This window comes from Dendronephthya gigantea, unplaced genomic scaffold (genome assembly GCF_004324835.1).
Source record: "Dendronephthya gigantea isolate DGI-Jeju-01 unplaced genomic scaffold, DenGig_1.0 000104F, whole genome shotgun sequence".
NCBI lineage: Eukaryota > Metazoa > Cnidaria > Anthozoa > Malacalcyonacea > Nephtheidae > Dendronephthya > Dendronephthya gigantea.
This window is the reverse complement of record NW_021163114.1, coordinates 207,564-217,338: the sequence shown is the minus strand read 5'-3', so window position 1 is coordinate 217,338 and position 9,775 is coordinate 207,564. Positions and strand designations below refer to the sequence as shown.

Below are 9,775 nucleotides of genomic sequence, written 5' to 3'. Positions count from 1 at the left end.
ATGCAGAGGTTGCTATGAAACCGGCATAATTATAAAATACATCTTGATTGGCATGACCAAACAATTACCGTTATTCCCAGCATGAAATCGTCCTTTCGTTACTAAAAACGGAGGATATTTAGAAGCATTTTCATGAACTTCTTTGACCTTACATACAGTACTGTCCCGAAATGCGGTCGTCTGCGGTTGCGGTTCGGCTGCCTTTCGGTTGCCGTTCAATTGCGGTGGACCGATAGGAACCGCAGACGACCGCAAGGATAAAAATACGATCGCCCTTACCGTTCGCTTCCGAACAAAATGTTATTAGCAGCTGAGAACGACAACACAATATTATCATATTGTTGCGGAGATGTTCGATTCATTCGATCTTTTTACCAAAATAATAGTTTTAATTTGTGCGTAAACAAGTATAAATCTTTACAAATTTTAGCTTCACAAAGGCATTATCATAACACATTACTTCTCAAGCACAAAAACTCACACCCCCGCCACGCCTACTTTTCCTACCTTGTCCCAGTGTTTTTGCTCGGCTTAATCCGTAATAATTATATTATTATTCGTAAAAGTATAAACTAAATGTTAACTTTAACTTTATGAGTCATTAAAAAAAAGCAATGTGAGCTAGTCTTCTCAACGAATACCGAAAAAATCTTAAGCCAACGTCTGTCAGACCGAGTTAGGCCGAGGTTAAACCTCCGTCTCACTGCGGTTCTACCCCGCGCGCGGTCTGATCTCGGTTATAAAACCGCGATCAGACCGAGGTTTGACCTAGGTTAACTTTTGTTAGGTTATTTCTGGACAGTACTGTAATGTAAAATGGCACGAGTTTTTGTGTTAGGCGTTTTTATGAGTATTCTAACCATCGCATTTTTAAAGGTGAACGAGTGTGCATCCAATCCATGTTTCGCTGACGTCCCATGCAAAGATATGATTGCAACATTCAGTTGTGGACCTTGTCCATGGGGGTATACAGGAAATGGGGAAAACTGCACCAGAGGTATGTATTTATTTTAATTCAGTGTCTCAAAGGAACTCAATGGATTGGACCGTAAAGCGGTAACATTCGCGATCGAATCGCTTGTGAACGAAGTATTTTAAGTATCGTTTTATTTCGCGTTTCAACTAGGGCCGTAGCTAGAAGATCCATTAATTGTGGGTTGAGCCAGCCAGACTGAAGCTTATATTTTTAAAACGACTTGATAGTCCCAAATTAGTTGAAAGCTAATAGCATACTGTCATTCTTTGCAAGAAATAGCCATATATAAAAGTGCATAAATATTGCATGTTTGTTGCTGCATTAGGTCGTCTATAGGCTTTTGCATCTTAAAATAATATAAAAAAATCATTCCCCACTATGCACTGTATAAAACGACATACAAAGCTCAAAATTTTGCAAATAAACTGGAAATCAAATTTCGCACTTGTGCATACTAACCAAACAATCCAACGTCCGTTACACAGAATTTGGATGCATCCAATTGGATTCCGCTCGCATGCAATTCGGGGGTTTCAAGGCAAAAAGAATTGTTTTAGTTGTTGATTTAATTGTTGTTCAGTCGCGAGTGTTCAACTCGAGCCAGATCGGTGTATGCATGTATAGCGTTTCACGCCGTGCGAATAGTTTAAAACCAAAATTGAGTTCATGCAGATAGGACTGATAGGTCTGTTTCTAATAGCATCGCGCACATGCATTTAAGGCACAATAACTATAATGCTATTCCCATACTTCCTAATATAAAGAAATTGGCCCATGTGACTCAAATCCTAATGTATGCCACATCAACGGAGAGTGTGTTCAGAATAATGGATCTTTCGTGTGCCAGTGCATAAATGGCTTCACGGGCGACGGAAAAATGAATTGCACAGGTAGCTAAAAAGGCCGTTTCCTGTTATATAATTATTCAATCTTAGATAAGAGTGTTTTAAGAGTAAAAGAAACTACATATTTTGTGATATTTCTGGACATAGTCATAGGCTAACTTTTATGAAAATTTTCCTGGGAAGTTTTTCGTTTATGGCTGTTTTCCACTGTCGGGTCTTTTGTGTTTGCACGCACGTAAAAGTTTAAAACCTGCTATAAGTTAATTGTTATAATTATATAAATAATTTTATTGCAGAAAAAAAACAAAGAGTTGGATTCTGTTGATGATTTGGTGTGTTTTTCTGGAATAAAATTAAATAGCAACTTACAATGTTTTAAGCTTTTATGCGCGTGCACGTACGTGCAAAAAGCGACATTGGAAAGCAGCCCCAAGGGCTACTACATGCGTATATAGTCAACTCATACAATTTACATTACTGTTTAGATGTGAATGAATGCGTAGAAAGTCCTGATATTTGCCACAAAAATGCCACTTGCACCAATTTGAAAGGAAACTTTACCTGTGAATGTCTGAACGGGTTTACTGGCGATGGTCGCCATAATTGTTCAGGTACGTTTCAGTCTCAGAGAAAAGTTGCATTAATTTTATCAGGAAACGGTAATAATGGAAAAAGTGCCAACGAGCTAAGAGCGATATCGCTGTATATATTCTGCATGCATGTGGTCATACAATGATGCAAATAATAATTTAAAAGTGTATTTAAACACAATTGTTTGCACGGCTTACATGTGAATGAATGCGTAAAAACTACTGATATTTGCCACAAAAATGTCATTTCAACAATTAACTATTATAATTATATTCTTGCAATATAATGGTTAGTTGCTGAAATGACATTACTGTTAAAGGTAATCTAAAAATAAACAAATAATACAAAAAGTTGCTTTAATTTTAAAATTTCGTCCTGTGCCTTATATTTCTATATTAACAAGGAAACCATCTTGGTTTGCCAAATCCTAAAATTATGAACTTTTATGATAATTGGTAATGTCCCGAATTTCAGGTTATGTTTAAACCTTCGGCTCTACCTAAGAAACTAGAAATTTTCCTTCACTTCGCATTCCAATGCAACATTCCTGTAAAAAAATCCTATAATGTTGTCTTTTCTGCGGATTTCTTGTTGGTATAATTGCACAAATTACAACCTGGCGGTGGTTTCTCAATGGATTGCTAACATTTTTTAGATGTGAATGAATGCTTGGAAACTCCTGACATTTGCCACAACAATGCTACGTGCACAAATATTGAAGGAAGTTATTCCTGTCATTGTTTGGAAGGATTCATTGGGGATGGTAGACATAATTGTTCTGGTGAGTTTTTCGATAATAGAAAACTAATAAAAGGGAATAAATTTAGAAAGTGAAGGAAAGCCTCTAAGCTAGGAATGGAAAAGTGAACGTTTATCTGAATATTGAGAGGAGAAATAAATAGAAATATTTCGAGGACTTTCAGCTATCCACAGCCCGCCGAAATGGTATTTTTTTCAACACCTTTGAAAAAAGCATGTTAAGCTCGCTCATATCTAAATGTGTTTTCTATACAACATCTTCGCGATGGTGAATACCGAACGTAATAAATCTTGAATAGTTTGATGAATTTCCCCTCATAAAGTTAAACAGGAAAATGCTGATAATTATGTGACGTAGGCGTACACATGTCGAAGACATTTTAATGGTTATAAGAATTAGCACACACATGATATCCTGCATGTGGTCATATTATGATGCAAATATCCAAAAGTGTATTTAAACACAATTGTTTGCACGGTTTAGATGTGAATGAATGCTTGGGAACTCCTGACATTTGCCACAAGAATGCTACGTGCACAAATATTGAAGGAAGTTATTCCTGTCATTGTTTGGAAGGATTCATTGGGGACGGTAGACATAATTGTTCTGGTGCGTTTTCAGATAAAAGAAATCAAATAAAAGGGAACAAATTTAGAAAGTGAAGGAAAGTCTATAAGCTAGGAATGGAAAAGTGAAAATTTATCTGCATATGGAGATGAGAAATGGTTATAGAAATATTTCGTGGAGTTTCAGCCATCCTCAGCCCGCCATAGTGGTATTTTTTTCAACAGCTTTCAAAAAAGCATGTTAAGCTTCCCCATATATCCATAGGTGTTTTCTATACAACTCTGCGCGAACCTTTCGCCCAATGACTGGTCCGCCAAATCGTTAATACCGGACGTAATAAATCTTAAATAATTTGATCAATTCCCCGCAATAAAGTTAAACGGGAAAATGCTGATTATTATGTGACGTAAGCAAACGTGTGTTGAAATTAAACATTTTAAAGGTTATACGACATATCACGTATACGCGATATCATTTGGTTATATGGTGATGCAAATATCCAAAAGTGTATTTAAACATAATTGTTTGCACGGTTTAGATGTGAATGAATGCGTAAAAACTCCTGACATTTGCCACAAAAATGCTACGTGCACAAATACTAAAGGAAATTATACTTGTGAATGTATGAACGGGTTCATTGGCGATGGTTACATTGATTGTTCTGGTGAGTTTGTCAATTAAGAAGCCAGATGCACTAAATATATTGATTAACGCGATATTGAGGGAATTTAAACTTTGATACACAATAAATAATTGAAGCGTCTCATTTAGACAATATGAAATGGACAGGTTTCCATGATACCTATAGCTTCTGTTGCTAAGTACGACAACAATGAAGTATCTCCTTTGTTTTCGGCTATGATCGGGCCGTTTCCACCCCAAAAATCCTATACGCACCATGTAAATACAGTCATATAAAATTTAAAACATGCAGGCGCTATATTTCTTCTTGCATTGTTTCGTGGTCAATAATTATGGTCTTTTGGGTGGAGTTTGCCTTGGCAACTGCATGGAACAACTATAATCTTAGATATCCAAATTGTGGTGAAATGACACATTTAAGCCTCGTTTTCTGCGGATTTCTTGTTGGTATAATAGCGCAATTTACAACGTGGCGGTGGTTTCTCAATGGATTGCTAACATTTTTTAGATGTGAATGAATGCTTGGAAACTCCTGACATTTGCCACAAGAATGCTACGTGCACAAATATTGAAGGAAGTTATTCCTGTCATGGTTTGGAAGGATTCATTGGGGATGGTAGACATAATTGTTCTGGTGAGTTTTTCGGTAATAGAAAACTAATAAAAGGGAATATAAATTTAGAAAGTGAAGGAAAGCCTCTAAGCTAGGAATGGAAAAGTGAACGTTTATCTCAATATTGAGAGGAGAAATAATTAGAAATATTTCGAGGACTTTCAGCTATCCACAGCCCGCCGAAATGGTATTTTTTTCAACAGCTTTCAAAAAAGCATGTTAAGCTCGCTCATATCTAAATGTGTTTTCTATACAACATCGTCGCGATGGTGAATACCGGACGTAATAAATCTTGAATAATTTGATGAATTTCCCCTCATAAAGTTAAACAGGAAAATGCTAATAATTATGTGACGTAGGCGTACACATGTTGAAGACATTTTAATGGTTATAAGAATTAGTATACACATGTAATCCTGTGGTCATATTATGATGCAAATATCCAAAAGTGTATTTAAACACAATTGTTTGCACGGTTTAGATGTGAATGAATGCTTGGAAACTCCTGACATTTGCCACAAGAATGCTACGTGCACAAATATTGAAGGAAGTTATTCCTGTCATTGTTTGGAAGGATTCATTGGGGATGGTAGACATAATTGTTCTGGTGAGTTTTCAGATAAAAGAAATCTAATAAAAGGGAATAAATTTAGAAAGTGAAGGAAAGTCGATAAGCTAGGAATGGAAAAGTGAAAATTTATCTGCATATGGAGATGAGAAATGGTTATAGAAATATTTCGTGGAGTTTCAGCCATTCTCAGCCCGCCATAGTGGTATTTTTTTCAACAGCTTTCAAAACAGCATGTTAAGCTTCCCCATATATCTATAAGTGTTTTCTATACAACTCTGCGCGAACCTTCCGGCCAATGACTGGTCCGCCAAATCCTTAATACCGGACGTAATAAATCTTAAATAATTTGATCAATTTCCTCCAATAAAGTTAAACGGGAAAATGCTGATTATTATGTGACGTAAGCATACGTGTGTTGAAATTAAACATTTTAAAGGTTATACGACATTTCACGTATACGCGATATCATTTGGTTATATGGTGATGCAAATATCCAAAAGTGTATTTAAACATAATTGTTTGCACGGTTTAGATGTGAATGAATGCGTAAAAACTCCTGACATTTGCCACAAAAATGCTACGTGCACAAATACTAAAGGAAATTATACTTGTGAATGTATGAACGGGTTCATTGGTGATGGTTACATTGATTGTTCTGGTGAGTTTGTCAATTAAGAAGCCAGGTGCACTAAATATATTATTTAACGCGATATTGAGGGAATTTAAACTTTGATACACAATAAAAAATTGAAGCGTCTCATTTAGACTATATGAAATGGACAGGTTTCCATGATACCTATAGCTTCTGTTGCTAAGTACGACAACAATGAAGTATCTCCTTTGTTTTCGGCTATGATCAGGCCGTTTCCACCCCAAAAATCCTATACGCACCATGTAAATACAGTCATATAAAATTTAAAACATGCAGGCGCTATATTTCTTCTTGCATTGTTTCGTGGTCAATATATATGGTCTTTTGGGTGGAGTTTGCCTTGGCAACTGCATGGAACAACTATAATCTTAGATATCCAAAGTGTGGTGAAATGACACATTTAAGCCTCGTTTTCTGCGGATTTCTTGTTGGTATAATAGCGCAATTTACAACGTGGCGGTGGTTTCTCAATGGATTGCTAACATTTTTTAGATGTGAATGAATGCTTGAAAACTCCTGACATTTGCCACAAGAATGCTACGTGCACAAATATTGAAGGAAGTTATTCCTGTCAATGTTTGGAAGGATTCATTGGGGATGGTAGACATAATTGTTCTGGTGAGTTTTTCGATAATAGAAAACTAATAAAAGGGAATAAATTTAGAAAGTGAAGGAAAGCCTCTAAGCTAGAAATGGAAAAGTGAACATTTATCTTAATATTGAGAGCAGAAATAATTAGAAATATTTCTAGGACTTTCAGCTATCCACAGCCCGCCCACCAAAATGGTATTTTTTTCAACACCTTTGAAAAAAGCATGTTAAGCTCCCTCATATCTAAACGTGTTTTCTATACAACATCGTCGCGATGGTGAATACCGGACGTAATAAATCTTGAATAATTTGATGAATTTCCCCTCATAAAGTTAAACAGGAAAATGCTAATAATTATGTGACGTAGGCGTACACATGTTGAAGACATTTTAATGGTTATAAGAATTAGTACACACATGTAATACTGTGGTCATATTATGATGCAAATATCCAAAAGTGTATTTAAACACAATTGTTTGCACGGTTTAGATGTGAATGAATGCTTGGAAACTCCTGACATTTGCCACAAGAATGCTACGTGCACAAATATTGAAGGAAGTTATTCCTGTCATTGTTTGGAAGGATTCATTGGGGATGGTAGACATAATTGTTCTGGTGAGTTTTCAGATAAAAGAAATCTAATAAAAGGGAATAAATTTAGAAAGTGAAGGAAAGTCGATAAGCTAGGAATGGAAAAGTGAAAATTTATCTGCATATGGAGATGAGAAATGGTTATAGAAATATTTCGTGGAGTTTCAGCCATCTCAGCCCGCCATAGTGGTATTTTTTTCAACAGCTTTCAAAAAGCATGTTAAGCTTCCCCATTATCCATAGTGTTTTCTATACAACTCTGCGCGAACCTTTCGCCCAATGACTGGTCCGCCAAATCGTTAATACCGGACGTAATAAATCTTAAATAATTTGATCAATTTCCCCCAATAAAGTTAAACGGGAAAATGCTGATTATTATGTGACGTAAGCATACGTGTGTTGAAATTAAACATTTTAAAGGTTATACGACATATCACGTATACGCGATGTCATTTGGTTATATGGTGATGCAAATATCCAAAAGTGTATTTAAACATAATTGTTTGCACGGTTTAGATGTGAATGAATGCGTAAAAACTCCTGACATTTGCCACAAAAATGCTACGTGCACAAATACTAAAGGAAATTATACTTGTGAATGTATGAACGGGTTCATTGGCGATGGTTACATTGATTGTTCTGGTGAGTTTGTCAATTAAGAAGCCAGGTGCACTAAATATATTTTAACGCGATATGAGGGAATTTAAACTTTGATATAAAAAATTGAAGCGTCTCATTAGACATATGAAATGAACAGGTTCATGGTACTATAGCTTCTGTTGCTAAGTACGACAACAATGAAGTATCTCCTTTGTTTTCGGCTATGATCGGCGTTTCCACCCCAAAATCCTATACGCACATGTAATACAGTCATATAAAATTTAAACATGCAGGCGCTATTTCTTCTTGCATTGTTTCGTGGTCAATAATTATGGTTTTGGGTGGAGTTTGCCTTGGCAACTGCATGGAACAACTATAATTAGATATCAAAGTGAATGTGAAATGACACATTTAAGCCTCGTTTTAATTCCACCTCCGTATCTAGCTAAAAACTAGAAATTACTCTTGTTTTCGTTCACATGAAACATTCCTGTATGAAAAATCCTTAATGTTGTCTTTTCTGCGGATTCTTGTTGGTATAATAGCGCAAATTACAACGTGGCGGTGGTTTCTCATGGATTGCTAATTTTTTAGATGTGAATGAATGCTTGGAAACTCCTGACATTGCCACAACAATGCTACGTGCACAAATATTGAAGGAAGTTATTCCTGTCATTGTTTGGAAGGATTCATTGGGGATGGAAGACATTGTTCTGGTGAGTTTTCGTAGTAGAAAACTAATAAAAGGGAATAAATTTAGAAAGTGAAGGAAAGCCTCTAAGCTAGGAATGGAAAAGTGAACGTTTATCTGAATATTCAGAGGAGAAATAAATAGAAATATTTCGAGGACTTTCAGCTATCCACAACCCGCCGAAATGGTATTTTTTTCAACACCTTTGAAAATAGCATGTTAAGTTCGCTCATATCTAAATGTGTTTTCTATACAACATCGTAGCGATGGTGAATACCGGACGTAATAAATCTTGAATAATTTGATGAATTTCCCCTCATAAAGTTAAACAGGAAAATGCTGATAATTATGTGACGTAGGCCTACACATGTCGAAGACATTTTAATGGTTATAGAAATAGTACACACTGATATCCTGTGGTCATATTATGATGCAAATATCCAAAAGTGTATTTAAACAATTGTTTGCACGGTTTAGATGTGAATGAATGCTTGGAAACTCCTGACATTTGCCACAAGAATGCTACGTGCACAAATATTGAAGGAAGTTATTCCTGTCATTGTTTGGAAGGATTCATTGGGGATGGTAGACATAATTGTTCTGGTGAGTTTTCAGATAAAATAAATCTAATAAAAGGGAATAAATTTAGAAAGTGAAGGAAAGTCTATAAGCTAGGAATGGAAAAGTGAAAATTTATCTGCATATGGAGATGAGAAATGGTTATAGAAATATTTCGTGGAGTTTCAGCCACCTCAGCCCGCCATAATGGTATTTTTTGAACAGCTTTCAAAAAGCATGTTAAGCTTCCCCATATACCAATAAGTTTTTCTATACAACTCTGCGCGAACCTTTCGCCCAATGACTGGTCCGCCAAATCTTAATACCGGACGTAATAAATCTTAAATAATTTGATCAATTTCCCCCAATAAAGTTAAACGGGAAAATGCTGATTATTATGTGACGTAAGCATACGTGTGTTGAAATTAAACATTTTAAAGGTTATACGACAAATCACGTATACGCGATATCATTGGTTATATGGTGATGCAAATATCCAAAAGTGTATTTAAACATAATTGTTTGCA

The 9,775-nt window shown here is 35.8% G+C and overlaps 1 protein-coding gene across 2 annotated transcripts in view; it reads left to right on the top strand.

Moving 5' to 3' along the window:
• LOC114534643 (fibrillin-1-like) overlaps positions 1 to 9,775 on the top strand; it is a 95,798-nt gene that overhangs the window by 925 nt on the left and 85,098 nt on the right. For both annotated transcript variants that reach the window (XM_028556112.1, XM_028556113.1), the window contains exons 2-14: positions 877 to 997; positions 1,741 to 1,866; positions 2,307 to 2,432; positions 3,068 to 3,193; positions 3,656 to 3,781; positions 4,278 to 4,403; positions 4,890 to 5,015; positions 5,476 to 5,601; positions 6,098 to 6,223; positions 6,710 to 6,835; positions 7,298 to 7,423; positions 7,916 to 8,041; positions 9,168 to 9,293. In XM_028556112.1, the coding sequence (XP_028411913.1) occupies positions 877 to 997; positions 1,741 to 1,866; positions 2,307 to 2,432; positions 3,068 to 3,193; positions 3,656 to 3,781; positions 4,278 to 4,403; positions 4,890 to 5,015; positions 5,476 to 5,601; positions 6,098 to 6,223; positions 6,710 to 6,835; positions 7,298 to 7,423; positions 7,916 to 8,041; positions 9,168 to 9,293 (1,633 nt within the window). The remainder of the gene's footprint in view (positions 1 to 876; positions 998 to 1,740; positions 1,867 to 2,306; positions 2,433 to 3,067; positions 3,194 to 3,655; positions 3,782 to 4,277; positions 4,404 to 4,889; positions 5,016 to 5,475; positions 5,602 to 6,097; positions 6,224 to 6,709; positions 6,836 to 7,297; positions 7,424 to 7,915; positions 8,042 to 9,167; positions 9,294 to 9,775) is intronic.